General features: G+C 39.1%; 2 protein-coding genes across 2 annotated transcripts in view; one reads left to right on the top strand and one right to left on the bottom strand.

The window, feature by feature from the left end:
- The window catches only part of tnfaip2a (tumor necrosis factor, alpha-induced protein 2a), a 389,724-nt gene that overhangs the window by 346,106 nt on the left and 26,895 nt on the right, over window positions 1-16,723 (top strand). The gene's annotated exons all lie outside the window — the stretch shown is intronic.
- On the bottom strand, window positions 4,825-10,853 carry LOC308103980 (uncharacterized protein; the record flags this gene model as incomplete). Its single annotated transcript, XM_080454220.1, has 7 exons — window positions 4,825-4,984; window positions 5,499-5,619; window positions 6,505-6,634; window positions 7,213-7,373; window positions 8,398-8,467; window positions 9,603-9,756; window positions 10,843-10,853. The coding sequence occupies 7 exons, from the start codon at window positions 10,851-10,853 to the stop codon at window positions 4,825-4,827; spliced, it is 807 nt and encodes a 268-aa protein (XP_080310346.1).

Here is a 16,723-nt window from a genome sequence, read left to right as displayed (position 1 = left end):
AGATTCGTTTTGAAAATAGCTGATACAATAGGGCTCAAGTGGTGAAACTGGTCGCTTCTTTTGGGCTTGTTTTCATAGACCTGGTCACTTGTTTCACTCACAGAATCTGGCAACACCGAGGCCAGCTCGGACCAAACCTTCACCCCCCTCTCTCCCCCCTCCTCACTACCCCACGGCTCTACCAGTCGGCCCAAAGACTGAACATAATCGCCGGGTCGATAGAGGTCCGGACTATGCTATCCAACAACAAGTTGTTGGCAGCAGACGCTTTCCAACACGGGTCGGGACTAAATCGGTGCGGTGGAGAGCTGCCTGTATAGCCTAGGCCCTAATTCAGGGGTGGGCAACTTTGATGATGGAGAGGGACACTATATTTCCACACTCACTCCCGAGGGCGACATTGCATATACTGTCAGGCCATTCTATGTCACACAAAAGTAGCAAAAATAGCTGATCTACAAGCTCAAAACATTCGCAGTGCGACACGTCTTGAGCTTGTCGATCTGCTTTTTTTGCTATTTTTGAATTGGAATCCAGAATTCTTTTGTGCTATTTTTGAATTGGTATCCTGAAAAGTAAAATATTTAATTAATTTCAAATGCATTTAGTTATACTTATGTTAACTTTATGAACTTAAATACAAATACGTTGGACATAAAAAAGACAATAGAATTGTAATACATTAAAGGTAGGGTAAGTGATTTGCAATTATTCAAATAATTGCAAAATGGGTCTATGTTCTGATAGTGCTCGTTACTATAGAGTGTCCTGTCCATATAAGGAGTCTCCATGTCTCTCCAGCTCTTCATAAAACAGAAAATGCAATTTCGTTTCAGTTTCAGTTTCATTTCCAATTTTATCCAATCAGGATAGAGAACTCAATCAGGATATAGATTAAACAAGTGAAATTGGAAGTGATGACACTAAGAAATGAGCAGGCAAAATTAGAACTGGAACACTATAAAAATGAAGCTTAAAAATGGGTACTTTCTCCTGATTGGCTGAGATTTTGACACCTACCAAAAAATGTATTTTCTGTTTATTAAAGAGCTGGAGAGACGGGGAGACTCCTGTTACTGAACAAACACTCTATAGCAATGATTACTATCAGAATATAGTGCTTTAACCTTTAAAAAAAAAACTTTTTGTTTTAACCCAAAAATATCACTTACCCTACCTTTAAGCTACTACTAATATAGACTGAAGCAATTAAAGCGGGTAATGTTTGGAATTGTAACAGCTGAAATCAATAATATATCAGTGTCATATTAGTGCAATATCAATCTGGGAACCCATCGCCAAATGAAAAGGAAAAACAGCGCCCTCTGCTGTTTTCGACTATCTCAGTTGGCTCTGGGAGGAAGTTAACCCGTAGCACCCGTGCGCAAGGAAACCGGGGTTTCGGTCTGCCTTCAGTGCATCACTTCCGGTGGTGCGACTATGTTTTCATTCCCACTAACAATATTTCTACACGGAACACTAACACCACTTCTCCCAGAGAACATGGATCGTTTTGGTTATAAGCCCACTTGTTTCTATGATGAAAGAGCAAGTTAAAATGTGAATATCTTTCCGTGGTTTTGTCTGCTACGCGGACACTATTGTTAAATTAGTTTCGGTTTGTTTCGAGTGGGGAAGGATCGACGGACACGTGAATCCCGCCCACTACATTTGATTGGGTAAAGCGCGGCCTGCTTCCTGATCTGAAGGCACGCCCACTTGAAACCAATGCGCACGGGTTGTCAACACGGCTACCGACAGATTCAAACGCAGAGCAGAATCTGTTCTTGAGAGATTAGTGCGATATTAACCTGCGGGTCACATTAAGTGAAGGTGGGGGCCGCATGTGGCCCCCGGGCCGCCAGTTGCCCATGTACGCCCTAATTCCTCATGAGGGACACCTGGGACAGGGGAGGAGCAGCCAGCTCAATCACAAGTCAGGTGACAGCAGCCACGAGGAGCACCCAGCTGCGGACTCGCAGACGAGACCTGGTGTGTGAGTGTTGATATGTGAGCGCTGCTGTGTGAGGGAGCGGAAGGTTTTTTTTTTGGTTTGTTTTGCGTGTGCGCAAGCGTGCGCGCATGCACAAGTTTGCGTGCGCGCGTGCACAAGCCTGCGTGCATGCGTGTGCAGGTAGATTTGCTTAAATACTTCAAATATTTGACTAATTTCTCTCTCTTATACCGGCCGCAGTTGTCCCGGGGAGAGACCCACATACCCGGGCCTCGCCGACCCGGGTCCAACACGCCCTCCGCCGCCCCTGGGCAACCCACCGTTCCGGAGGTATCGCCCTGGGGGGGCTTGTAATACTTTTCTGACAGAACCTCCAGGGGAGTCGCTCGGCTGCGATTATTTATATTATTTATGTTAAAAATACATTTTAATATAAATATTGGGAGTGAAATTGTTTAATAACCAAAAGAACATGCACTTCCGGTATTTTAATGTTATTCATTTATATATCCACCATAATCATGCAATCGTTGATACAATCAGTTTTAACATTAATATTGAGAGGAAATTGTTTAATATATAGAAAAAAACATGCACTTCCGGTCCCTCACACAGCAGCGCTCACATATCAGCGCTCACACACCAAGTCTCGTCTGCGAGACCTTAGCTGGGTGCTATTGGCAGCCACAGCAAGGCGTTGTAGACACTGAAAAACAAAGAACCATTAGTGACCCAATAATAGTACAAGCTAAACTGAGGTGTGTACATGTGCAAGCACATAACATGTCAAATAATGAGAAAGAGCAAGAAATTGTGAAAATAGCCGATCTTCAAGCTCTGCTATTTTCAAAATATTTATCTGTGGAACCGAAAATGTAATGCCTCAACTACATTCCAAGGTGGGGGATATGATTGAAAAGGTTGATAACCATTGGACTAAATAACTAGAACAGAGATAACAGAGACAGAACACATCAGCCAAGGTTCTCTGTCCCATTTATTAATGATACATTTGGGATTCCAGTGGTGGAAAAAGTACTCCAAGGTTTTACTTAAAAGTATCAATACTGCAATGTAGAAGTACTCTGTTACAAATAAAAGTCCGGAATGAAAAATGTACTTGAGTAAAAGTACAAAAGTATTGGTATCAAAATGTACTTAAAGTACCAAAAGTAAAAGTACTAAAATGTTTGAAAATAGTCGATCTACAAGCTCACAGCACGTCGCAATGCGACACGCTGTGAGCTTGTAGATCGGCTATTTTCAAATAGCCTAGGTTTAAAATAAGGCTAAAGTGGTTAATGTATGTATTATAATGTAATAATTTATATCTGCAAAGTAACTAGTAAAGTTGTCAAATAATTGTAGTGGAGTAAAAGTACAATATTTGCCTCTGAGATGTAGTGGAGTAGAAGTAAAAGTATAGACAATTGGAAATACTCCAGTAAATTAAAAGTACCTACATTGTACTTAAGTACAGTACTTGAGTAAATGTACTTAGTTACTTTACACCACTGTGGGATTCTCACAATTAGCTTAAGAGCTTATGGGTTAATGTAAGCTAGGCATGCTGTATGTAAATGTATCAGGCTCTTACATACCAGGAACTGTGATATGCAGGATGAATTCACTGATGAATTCACTGTCACCGCCATAGTAGACGACTGTTAACTTAAAAATAAAAATGAAGATAATTATTTACACATACAGAGGATGACAATGCCATTATGTGATTCTTTACAGAATATAAAAAGATTTGTAAAAAGATTATGATTTTACACGTCAAGTGCATTCAAACTACTATCCATGAAATATCTCATTCAAGTAGCTTAGAAACTAAGCAGGTACTGAGCACATCACAAGCAGTGATAAGGGAACATGATAATGAAAAGCTGCAGCCTGAGGTTATCTGACCAGAGAAAACGAGGAGCACCCAGCTGCGGACTCGCAGACGAGACCTGGTGTGTGAGTGTTGATATGTGAGCGCTGCTGTGTGAGGGAGCGGAAGTTTTTTTTTTTTTGGTTTGTTTTGCGTGTGCGCAAGCGTGCGCGCATGCACAAGTTTGCGTGCGCGCGAGGTAGATTTGCTGAAATACTTAAAATATTTGACTAATTTCTCTCTCTTATACCGGCCGCAGTTGTCCCGGGGAGAGACCCACATACCCGGGCCTCGCCGACCCGGGTCCAACAGATAGACAACCCCCCCCCCTTTCTTTCTGCCCTGACTCCCACTCCCCCATTGTTGTACATATAGTGTTATTATTGCTTTGACCCTCATCCCCCCCCCCATTGTTTGTACGTACTGTATTATTTCCCCCCTGCTTTTTTTTTATTTTTTTTGTTTGTACATAATCTACATATAGTGATATTCTTTTTTTCCCTGTATTTTCTTTAATGACATTTGAACTGCTGGTGCCACCATATATGATTATGAATTGAATACCAAGGACCACAATGGAAACAAGACTGAAAGGACTTTTTTGAACGGACCTTTTTAGACAAAGTATTTTAAATGTAATTGTGCTGTTTTACATTTTTGCCTAATAACATATTCAATCAATCAATCAATCAATCAATCAAACACACTAATCCTTCCAAGAAAAGGTTGATAACATTTTGGACAGCCATAGCTGAATTCGGAGAGAGTCCGCATAAGTGTTCGAAAGAACCATCTGAATATGAAAATATGCAATTTTTTGCATGTTTTCTCAGGAATACATTTTCCTCTTGCATAAAGTGTGTTCACTTTTTGCAAAATGCATAAAGTGTTCTTCACTTTATGCAAGTTCACTTTATTTGTGTTCAAGATATTTCCAGGTTAATAATTGGTGTGCTGTTGTGTGAGGGCCTGGGGCCATCCTGTGTCCTGCTTAACTCACCTTGTTGTCATTTTCAAACTGACTGGCATCCTTCAAGGTGATGGGAAGAACTGTGTCCCCAGAAAGAGGAATGGCAGTCCAAGTCGGAACATTGTAGTTCACGTTGGGACTGCCCCTCACAGCATAACTCTTGGCGTTGGGAGGGGCACTCCTGAAAGAAATAACAATTGTGATGCAAGGCTGATGAGCAAATGAGTGTCTTCTTACAAATAAACAGTGGAGTATATGTGGAAAACACATACAGTAATATTCTATTTCAACAGGCAACAGCTGGATAGCCAGCTCTAAATTGACTGTTGGATAGATGCATCAAGCTGGGGATGGGACTATTTGTCTATTATGTCACCCTAATGCAGGGGTGATGCAACTTTGATGATGGAGAGGGTCACTATATTTCCACACTCACTCCAGAGGGCCACATTGCATACACTGTCTATGTCACATAAAAGTAGCAAAAATAGCCGATCTACAAGCTCAAAACGCGTTGCAGTGTGTATATATATATATATATATATATATATATATATATATATATATATATATATATATACATACAGAGTAGAAACAACAGATATTACAACAACAGCAAACATAGCTTAGGCTATTAGCCTAATATAGTCAATGACAATACTGTATCTAACATATTCCAGTAATCGTTGGCTTACCCGCTGATATCAACAATGAGTTCCGTCCCGAGCGTGTACAAAACGTTTTTTTCACGGTCCAGTCTGATCGGTTTGGTCATGACTATTCTTCTAGTTTGGCTGCAGCAAGGCGGTGTAGACACTGAAAAACAAAGAACCATTAGTGACCCAATAATAGTACAAGCTAAACTGAGGTGTATACATGTGCAAGCACATAACATGTCAAATAATAAGAAAGAGGAAGAAATTGTGAAAATTGCTGAACTTCAAGCTCTAACCACTCTCTACAATAAAAACATTTTATTGTAGCAAAAATGTTCCAAAATATTGGGTCGGATCGCAACCATCAGCTATTTTTGCTATCTTGGAAAATGTTAAGACGATTTCTGAAGTGTTTAACCCATTAAGACCGAGAAGGCATCTGTGTGTCATTTTTTTTATTTCTTTGGCTATTCAAAAATAGCAGATATACTCGGTGCCGCGCTACGAGCTTGTAGATCTGCTATTTATTTGTTTTTAAGTCGTGAAAATTTGTTGCAAATCTTTTCGGAATAACGAAAACTAAAATTGAAAAAATGTTTTCGTTGACTGAACTAAATAAAAACTATAAAAATAATAGATTATAATTATAATAGATAACTAACTGAAACTGTATTTTGTGTTACTAAACTAACTAAAACAAACTGAAATTATAGACAAAATGCACTTAGTTTTTGTTTTTCTGATTGTCCAACAGTAACAGAATATATATATATATATGTTTAAATGGTATCTTTTGTTGAGTTTTTATTACACAATACTTACTCTGACCTCTTTGAATCCTGCACCTGACAAATAACCCAAAGTATGAAAAAAAACTAACACTAAAACAAATAAAAACTAAACTAAAACTAAGCGTTGTCACAAAAATCACTAATAAAGACTAGCAAACCCGCTCTAAAAACGAATGAAAACTAACGGAATTAGATTTTTTTTGTCAAAACGAATTTAAACTAAACTATAATGAATAATCCAAAACTATTATAACCTTGGTCTGAAGCCTGGTCTCCCTGGTCCACATCTGTAGCCTGAGGTCCCTGGTCCACATCTGTAGCCTGAGGTCCCTGGTCCACATCTGTAGCCTGATGTCCCGGGTCCACATCTTCTGTCTGGTGTCCCTGGTTTTTGATTGATTTATTTAGAAGTTTGCAGAGAAAAGAACACATGGAAGTACAGTTCACAATACAAGGTCAACTAAATAGGATTGAAAAAGCCCATGAAAGCCTAATAGTTTGTTTCAAATGGGGTCCTCAGGTACTCAATTCATGGAGACATTAAAAGACAGACAGATATACACTACTATGCAGAACATCATATTAACAGTTTCAAGGTAAGAAAAGGGGGGGGGTAGGTTATGACTTTGACAGGGGCCAGTTTTGAATTGCAGCCTCCTGAAGGTGTTTTTGAAAGTGAGTAGGGTTTTACACTCCTTTACTCCTTTTGGTAGGGCATGTTTGTGCCAAATATGGGTTGGACGTGATCAGTGGAAGCTACCTCTGGTGTTGTGATTGTGGACTTCATTTACGTTTTTGAAGTACTTTGACAGGTACATGGGTATCTTAATGTTGTGGTGTATCTTGTAGACCAGGCCCATTGCAAGTTGCTGTACTCTGTCCTCAACCCTGAGCCATCCAACCCTAGCAAAATGAGCAGAGGGTAGATGAGTTGTAGGTTTAAGGCCAAGAGGTAGCCTTACCAGTTTGTTTTGGTCCATATCTTTAGTCTGGTCTCCCAGGTTCACATCTTGAGCCTGGTGTCCCTTGTCCATATCTTCAGCCTGGCTTTCCCTCTGAGAGGAGCTCGTCGACGGTCCTTCCGCCGTTACGTTGGAAGAGACAGGTTGGGAGGCCGACACGTCTGAAAAGGTGGGAAGACATCGAGAAGGATTTTCATAATGATGTAATTATGCTAATTGTGCTTTAATTTGTATTTAGTGTAACGAGGGTCCCTCTAAATTGCTCTGTGTGAACTACCTATTCCTTTGGCATGCACAAATTAACCATATGAACCCTAGCATCCCTATCCTGGGCAGGTCATAGGCAAACATTCTGCAAAAATAGCGAATCTACAAGCTCGTAGATCAAGCGGCTATTTTCAGCTAAGAGATTCGGTGTAGAGGGAAAAAAGGAGTGGTCCAAGTGCAGACCACTGGGGGACCCTGGTCAAGGTCAGGTTTCGAATCCACCACGGTGCATCCGGTTGGGTCGAGCGGCTATTCTATATGGAATATAAAAAAGCGGACGGAACCATCATTCTCACTTGACTCTAGAGATAATGTGTACCGATTTGCATGATGTTTCGACAAAATTTGTAGGAGTAATATGAAAAAGAAAAGTGTTGCAAATATCGGCCTCCTGGTGGCGCTATAAAAGGCAAAAGTGAAAAATGCAGGGCAGATGTTTTTCCATGGCCTCTAGGGAGTGTGCGTGCAAAGTTTGATGCAGATGGGTGCAGTTATAGTTAAAAACGCAAATCGGCCCACGTGACAAATTTGGGGAAGAGGTTCTGAATTGGCATCCAGGGAGTGTGTGTGCACAGTTTCGTAGCGACCGGGCCAACGGTGCCGGAGATTAGCTGCTCACAGACAGATGGACGAGTGCCGCGCTATGAGCTTGTAGATCTGCTATTTTTTGAAAAATCTTGAACATCTGTGCAAATCTAGACAATTGGAAATACTCCACTGGAGTAACTCCAGTAAAGTAAAAGTACCTCAAAATTGTACTTAAGTACAGTACTTGAGTAAATGCACTCAGTTACTTCACACCACTGTGGGATTCTCACAATTAGCATAAGAGCTTATCTGGGTTAATGTAAGCTTTGGCATACTGTATGTGAGCCAGCCAACTCAACACAAAAGGACATGTATCAGGCTCTTACATACCAGGAACTGTGATATGCAGGATGAATTCACTGATGAATTTGCCGTCATAGCCATGGTAGACAACTGTTAACTTAAAAATAAAAATGAAGATAATTACTTACACATACAGAGGATGACAATGCCATTATGTAATTCTTAACAGAATATAAAAAGGTTTGTAAAAAGATTATGATTTTACACGTCAAGTGCATTCAAACTATCATCCATGAAATATCTCATTCAAGTAGCTTAGACACTAAATAGGTACAGAACACATCACAAGCAGTGACAGAAGGGAACATGCTAATGAAAAGCTGCAGCTTAAAGGGATAGTTCACCCCCAAAATGACTGTTAGTCATCCATTAGTCACTCACTGCATTCATGGATATTTTTAGTTTTTGTCGTATTCCTAAGCCAACAATTTGATGACCGGCAGCGGTTCCGGTAGGAGACACAAAAAGTCACACTAATCCTTCCAGGAAAAAGTTGACAACATTTTGGACAGCCATAGCTGAATGCGTATAGAGAGTCTGCATAACTGTTCGAAAGAACCATCTGAATATGAAAATATGCATTATTTGCATATTTTCTCAGGAATAAACTCTCCTCTTGCATAAAGTGTGTTGTGTTCACTTTATTTGTGTTCAAGATATTTACAGGTTAGTAATTGGTGCGCTGTTGTTTGAGGGCCTGGGGCCATCCTGTGTCCTGCTCAGTGGTGGAAAAAGTACTCAAATCTTGTACTTAAGTTAAAGTATCAATACTGCAATGTAGAAATACTCTGTCACAAGTAACAGTCTGGAATAAGAAAAAAATTACTTGAGTAAAAGTACAAAAGTATTGGTATCAAAATGTACTTAAAGTACCAAAAGTTTTCAAATGTTTAAAATGTCTAAAAATCTTTTGAAATGAGCAGATCTGCGACGCATTGTGAGCTTGTAGATCGGCTATTTTCAAATGAACGAAATGCATATAGGGCTGAAGTGGTTAATGTATGTTTTGTTATAATAACCAAAATCTACAAAGTAACTAGTAACTAAAGTTTTCAAATAATTGTAGTGGAGTAAAAGTACAAAATTTGCCTCGTAGATGTAGTGGAGTAGAAGTAAAAGTATTGGAAATTGGAACTACTCCAAAGTACTTAAATACCTCAAAATTGTACTTAAGTACAGTACTTGAGTACATGTACTTAGTTACTTTCCACCACTGGTCCTGCTTAACTCACGTTGTTGTCATTTTCAAATTGACTGGCGTCCTTCAAGGTGATGGGGAGAAGAACTTCGTCCCCAGAAAGAGGAATGACAGTCCAAGTCGGAACATTGTAGTTCACGTTGGGACTGCCCTTCACACCATAACACGTGGCGTTGGGAGGGGCACTCCTGAAAGAAGGAACGATTGTGATGCAAGGTTGATGAGGAAATGAGAGTCATCTTACAAATAAAGTGTGTCAACAACAGTAGAGTATATGGAAAGTACATAATATTCTATTTCAACAGGCAACAGCTGGATAGCCAGCTCTAAGGCCCGGTTTAGACTGCAGTCACATCCAGTCAAATCCGATTTATTTCTCAAATCAGATCTTTTGGCCCGACTGTTCACACTGCATTTGCAAGTGACCAGATCTGATCTGTCATAGATCTGTGTGTTCAGACTGATTTAAACAACATCAACCCAAAGCCGCCCTGTGTCACATATCTGCTTTGGTTACCCTGGTAACGACGTAGGTGTCATGACTTTTATCTCTTTATATGTGTTCTTAAAATTGAGAGATATGTTTTCATATATTGCCTTGTTCCTATACATTCCTACAAGTTTCGCTTGTACAGAGGCATCACCCCAAAGTGCTAGGAGACATTGAATATCTCCGTCTGTCCACTGAATGCTGCTCGCCATTTTCCAAATCGGACTCCATGTGACCTGTCTCTGTTCAGACTTCATGAAACAAATCGGATTCCAATCTTGATGTGGCACAGATCTGATTTAGGCTAGATTCAGGCTGGATTTGGCTGCTAGTGTAAACGGGGCCTTAATGTACTGTTGGATGCATGCATCAAGCTGGGAATGGGACTATTTGTCTTATGACTTGGTAGAGAAATACTGTCACGGCACAAATTAGTTCATTTATGTCACCCTAATGTGTTACATCCCGTTGTGTATACTGGTATTTGTCAACTGACTGAACCCTGGTTGGTTGTAAGGGTGCGAAAACTTAAAATATCAAAGAATGTATACAATCATCAGTGGCTCTAAACTATAGAACAATATTAGCATTCAATTAAGTACATTAGTACTAGATGAATTGGCTGTGGGAAGGGTGGGCGTCTACTAGTGACCACAATCTTTGGTTTTAGAAGTGCGAGAGAAAAAGAAAAGTCTGGGATGCATTCGGTCTAATCTTCTTCATTTAGATTACAGACAGGAAGAAATATAACACCCACTTTACATCAGATTATTTGAAGCATTACCTGTGTCTCATTCAGGTAAAATAATTATACATTTTCCCGTTGCAAATATAACTATAAATGCGCTTGTAGATCTACCAATTTTATAATAATAATTATAATGAATGACATTATGGATTCCCACTTGGGTCCCCAGCAACCCCTGACAATTCTGCAGTGGTGGAAAAAGTACTCAAATGTTTTACTTAAGTAAAAGTATCAATACTGCAATTTAGAAGTACTATTACAAGTAAAAGTCCAGAATTAAAAATTGACTTGAGTAAAAGTACAAAAGTATTGGTATGAAAATGTACTTAAAGTACCAAAAGTAAAGTACAAAAATGTTTGGAAATAGCCGATCTACAAGCTCACAGTTGTGAGCTTGTAGATCAGCTAATTTCAAATAGTCTAGGTATAAAATAGGGCTAAAGTGATTAATGTATGGTTTTATAATGTAATAATTTATTTATGCAAAGTAACTGTCAAATGTACCAAACCTACACTCATACAGAGTAGAAATAACAGATATTACAACAACAGCAAAGCAAAGCACATAGGCTATTAGCCTAATATAGTGAATGACAATATCTGGCATATTCTGGTAATTATTGGCTTACCCGCTGATATCAACAATGAGTTCCGTCCCGAGCGTGTAAAAAACGTTTTTTTCAAGGTCTAGTCTGATTGGTTTGGTCATGACTATTCTTCTAGGTTGGCTGCAGGGTTCTATGAATATAGCTTAGAGCTACTACTAGTAGTGAGTGTTATTACTAGTGTGCAGCTACAAGTATATAAGCTGTTTTATATTGGTCAGTCACCTTTTAACGTTTCCAAACTTGGTTCGGTTGAAAGAATGACGTGCAAATGTGTGAGCCAAAGTTATCTGGTTTCTGACTGAAAACATTTGCCTGTCCTAGATCACAGGCAGTTGTGGAAAAAGTACTAAAATGTTTTACTTAAGTAAATAAAAGTCTGGAATTCAAAATGTACTAGAGTAAAAGTACAAAAGTATTGGTATGAAAATGTACTTCAAGTACTAAAAGTAAAAGTACTAAAACGTTTGAAAATAGCAGATCTACAAGCTCACGTTGTGAGCTTGTAGATCGGCTATTTTAGCCTATGTATAAAATAGGGCTAAAGTGGTTAATGTATGTATTATAATGTTATAATTTATATCTTCAAAGTAACTAGTAACTAATGTTTTCAAATAATTGTAGTGGAATAAAGGTACAATAGGCTATTTGCCTCTGAGATAGTGGAGTAGAAGTAAAAGTATTGGAAATTGTAAATACTCAAGTAAAGTACAAATACCTTAAGCTCAGTGCTTAATGAGTCTTCCAGTTTAGTAGACCTTGTATTGTGAATTTGTACTTCCATGTACTGTTGTTCTCATGTCTTACTAAATAAAGTACATCAATCAATCAATCAATCACCTCAAAATTGTACTTAAGTACAGTGCTTAAGTAAATGTGCTTAGTTACTTTCCACCACTGTGAAAGGGTGAGCCAACGTTATCTGGTTTCTGACTAAAAACATTTGCCTGTCCTAATAGAGCGTCGCAGTTCCCGCCCACTTCCTGTTTTTTTTGGTGCCGGAAGAAAAAACTCAATGCATTTTTCCATTGACATTTCCAAAAATATTTATATCTATTAATTTAAGCCTCGAATCAAGCCATCATGACATGACATGAATCATGACCATAAAACGTTTGATTCTGTGATTATTTTTTTTTGAAAACGGCAAAACAAAGGGTATTTATTAAATATAGTATATCATATAATTAAATATAAAATAAAAAAAAATCACAGAAAAAAACGTTTTATGGTCATGATTCATGTCATCTCATGATGGCTTGATTCGAGGCTTAAATTAATAGATTAATAGATTTTTGGAAATGTCAATGGAAAAATGCATTGAGTTTTTTCTTCCGGCACCAAAAAAAACAGGAAGTGGGCGGGAACTGCGACGCTCTATAGATCACAGGAATAGCAGCTGAATGGCTAATCTCGTGAGCTCAGACTTTGATTATACAGTCCTTGGATAATGCAAATGCAACAGAACTGTTCCCCACAACTTTCATGACCACTTTCCCTAACTAATCAAATGGCAGGTGTGCAGCCAAATCAAGCTTAGGCTGGGGTTTCCACGGCAATCAATTGGTTCATTTGGGCCACGGCCAGAGCCTTTTGTACAATGGGCGTATCGGTCAGATCGGCAGTTCTGGACAACCGTCTATCCGACCGACTCAATTTTTCAATTCAATTCAATTTTATTAAAGTGTCAAATCACAACAAGTTGTCTCAAGACACTTTACATGTAGAGAAGAGACCCGACAGTCCAACCCTGAGCACCGTGCACTCGACTCCCTCGGGTCCCCTGCGACGAGCGTGCCGAATTTGAAGTCGTTCGGTTTCTCATTTATTGTAAGATAATGTATCATATACTATATAGTCTATACACTGTATATACAGTGTATAGTGTATATACAGTATATATACGCTGTTGTGGTCCTAAAAACATTTCACTGCTTGTGAAATTATTATGACAACAATACACACAGACACAACTAGATCGTTCAGTAGATTCATTATAGGCCTGAAATTGAAGATACTAAAAAGATATGAATCTCTCTAGGTCAAATGAATACAAAGTCAAGATACACAAGAATAAAATATGTGTTTATTTTTTAACAGATGCAAAAGATATTTGGAGTAAAGTATAGATTATTCCTATCAGGTATTCGGAAAACACACTGTGCTTGTTGTTCAAAGGGATAGTTCACGCAAAAAAATACGTATTTTCTATCAATTACACACCCCATGAAGCCTTGAATTCATGGAGATTATTTTGTTTTGCATTCTTAAGCCAATAATTTGATGACCGGTGGAAAGATGCTAATGTCTCCGGTAGGGGACTCAAAGTTGACACTTTCACGGTCACACGTAACCTCACTCCGTCAAATGGAAGAAGCTTGCGACACACATTTTGTTTCACAGCGTACTTGCATCTGAGACTCCGGGCGCAGAATCGATGACAGACGGAGTTTCATTTTTTCAAGCTACTAGGCAGGTGATTGGATGATCCCGCCCCTAGCAGCCGCTGATTGGTTCGTATGCGCAGTGGTTCGGGCAGCTTTACTCTGTGAGCAATCCCAGACCCTCCTTCCTGAAACCAAATGCAAATGAGATTTCCGGAGGGAGGGGGGTTTACCAGGCTAGGTCACACGTACATGGTCATCAAATTATTGGTTTAGGAATGCGACAGAAACAAAATAATCTACATCAATTCAAGACTCCATGGGGTGTGTAATTGATAGAAAAAAAGGCATTTTGGGGGTGAACTATCCCTTTAATACACTTTGACTTCCTGGATATTTTTGTGCCACTGCAAGTGTGCCACTACAAGTCATATACTTAACTTTCTAACCACAGACCGGCTGAACATGAACATATATACACTGAACGCGTGCTCTCATATCAAACAGCCGGTTACTGCATAGCACCTTCACTGTCACATCAAAAGGCCTTTGTTCAGACTGCAGCCAAACCTAATGTCTTTCTGATCTAATCTTTGAGACTGACCACACTGTTATTTGCACAGTGGTGGAAAGTAACTAAGTACATTTACTTACTGTAAGTACTGTACTTAAGTACAATTTTGAGGGATTTTTACTTGAGTGTTTCCAATTTCCAATTCTTTTACTTCTATTCCACTACATCTGGGATCCAAATATTGTACTTTTAATCCACTACATTTATTTGAAAACTTTAGTTACTAGTTACTTTGTGGATTTGGATTATTATAACAAAACATACATTAACCACTTCAGGCCTATACACATTTAGGCCATTTGAAAATAGCCGATCTACAAGCTCACAATGTGTTACGATGCAAATAATTGTGAGCTTGTAGATCTGCTATTTTCAAATGATTTTAATAATACAAGTTTGAAAACTTGTGTAACGGGACATTCTGCATAATGAGTACTTTCTACTTTTAGGTACATTTTTATACCAATACTTGTGTACCTTTAGTCAAGTACATTTTTAATTCTAGACTTTTACTTGTAACAGATGATTTCTACATTGCAGTATTAATACTTTTACTTAAAGGGCAAGACCACTTTAGAAGAGGTTTGGGTTGTGTAGTTACTTTGCCATGATGTAACTCCAAAGGTGGGCAAGAAATAAAACATTATTGCTCCATTGATTAGAAATTGATAATTCAAAATATGCTCCTCATTGACTTACATTGTACGGTAAAACTGCTCTCAAAGTCACTCTTTTAGCACAAAGACGAACGCAAACAAAGTTGATTCAGACAATATAGAACATCACCATACCCAGTACTGTTTTTTTTTTAAATAAAAATGTCAACTTCAAGTTTATTTTGCCATTTTTAATAAGTAGAAAACCCGGACTGGATCGGCGGATCCGGATCTTCAAATAGTAAAATCAACAGGAAGTTCACATTTTTATTAAAAAAAAAAACAGTACTGGGTTTGGTGATGCTCTATATTGTCTGAATCAGCTATGTTTGGGTTCATTTTTGTGCTAAAAGAGTGACTTCGAGAGTTGTTTTACCGTACAATGTAAGTCAATGAGGAGCATATTTTGAACTAGACGCGTCGCAATTATGGGAAATTGCAAAGTGTGGTTGCGCCGACGCCGGTCGCAGGTCGCCGCCGCCGGGACTTGAGGAATACGCTTGGAGGAATACCGTCGGAGGCCGCGCGACGTGCCATTCGAATTTGGTGCTGATTGGATCCTGCGTTTGTGATACATGGCGTTTTGATTTTAAGAAATAGACCCCTCCCACTAAATAAATAGGCCCCTCCCACAAATGTAGCAGGCCAATGACATCGTCCTGTAACTCCTGAGATCACCTGCTTTTCATTTTGAGAGGAGTGATCCCCCCAAAAATAATGTTTTTGCATCAAACGGTTACGTTTTGCGCAGTTGTGGCGCCCCCTATGGATCAAAGTGGAAATGCTTTTGGGGATTTGTTGAGTAAACCACCCTCGACATGTGATTTAAATTTGGGATCGATTGGACGTTTCGTTCGTGATTCTTGGCATTTTTGGTAAAACGGGCCCCTCCCACTAAGTTTGGAAGCCAATTACGGACGAACGGTAAAGACTATCAAAATGCCGTTCGGAGATATTTATCGCATGGGTCCATAGATGACCTGTACCGATTTGTGTGAGATTTGGACAAAATTTGTAGGAAAAGGAGCAAAAAGTGTGTTTTGAAGAAAATTCTAAATGGCGGAAAATGTATCTAGACGCAAATGGGCGTGGCCTATATGGGGAGTTGCATCATGACCCAAGGAATCCAGGGGAAAAGATTTTTTGATTTTACGACCTACGGTTCAAGAGTTATAGGCCAAAACGTAAAGGGGGCTGTTATAGCGCCACCATGTGGCCGACTGGTGTGATTATTTTTTAAATAATTTTGCAATAAACTATTAACCTCCCCTCTAAGTCTTGTAACTGTAGCCCTTATGGTTTCCGAGAAAAAAATACTTGAATGGGAGTTTTTGCAATTCCCATTAAAGTGGATGGGGAAATTTAATGCACTAATAAATCAATATCAAAAAATCTATCCAGACGCAAATGGGCGTGGCCTATATGGGGAGTTGCGTCATGACCCAAGGAATCTAGGGAAAAATAAATTTTGATTTTACGACCTACGGTTCAAGAGTTATAGGCCAAAACGTAAAGGGGGCTGTTATAGCGCCACCATGTGGCCGATTAGTGTAATTATTTTTTCAATAATTTTGGACTAAATTATAAACCTCCCCACCAAATCTGGTAACTCTAGCTCTTACGGTTTCTGAGAAAAAAATACTTGAATTTGAGTTTTTTCACTTTTCCATTAAAGTGGATGGGGAAATTTAATGCACT

Source organism: Gymnoscopelus braueri (assembly GCF_963280865.1).
Source record: "Gymnoscopelus braueri genome assembly, chromosome: 16".
NCBI lineage: Eukaryota > Metazoa > Chordata > Actinopteri > Myctophiformes > Myctophidae > Gymnoscopelus > Gymnoscopelus braueri.
The sequence above is the reverse complement of the archived record's forward strand: the minus strand, read 5'-3'. Positions and strand labels throughout refer to the sequence as shown.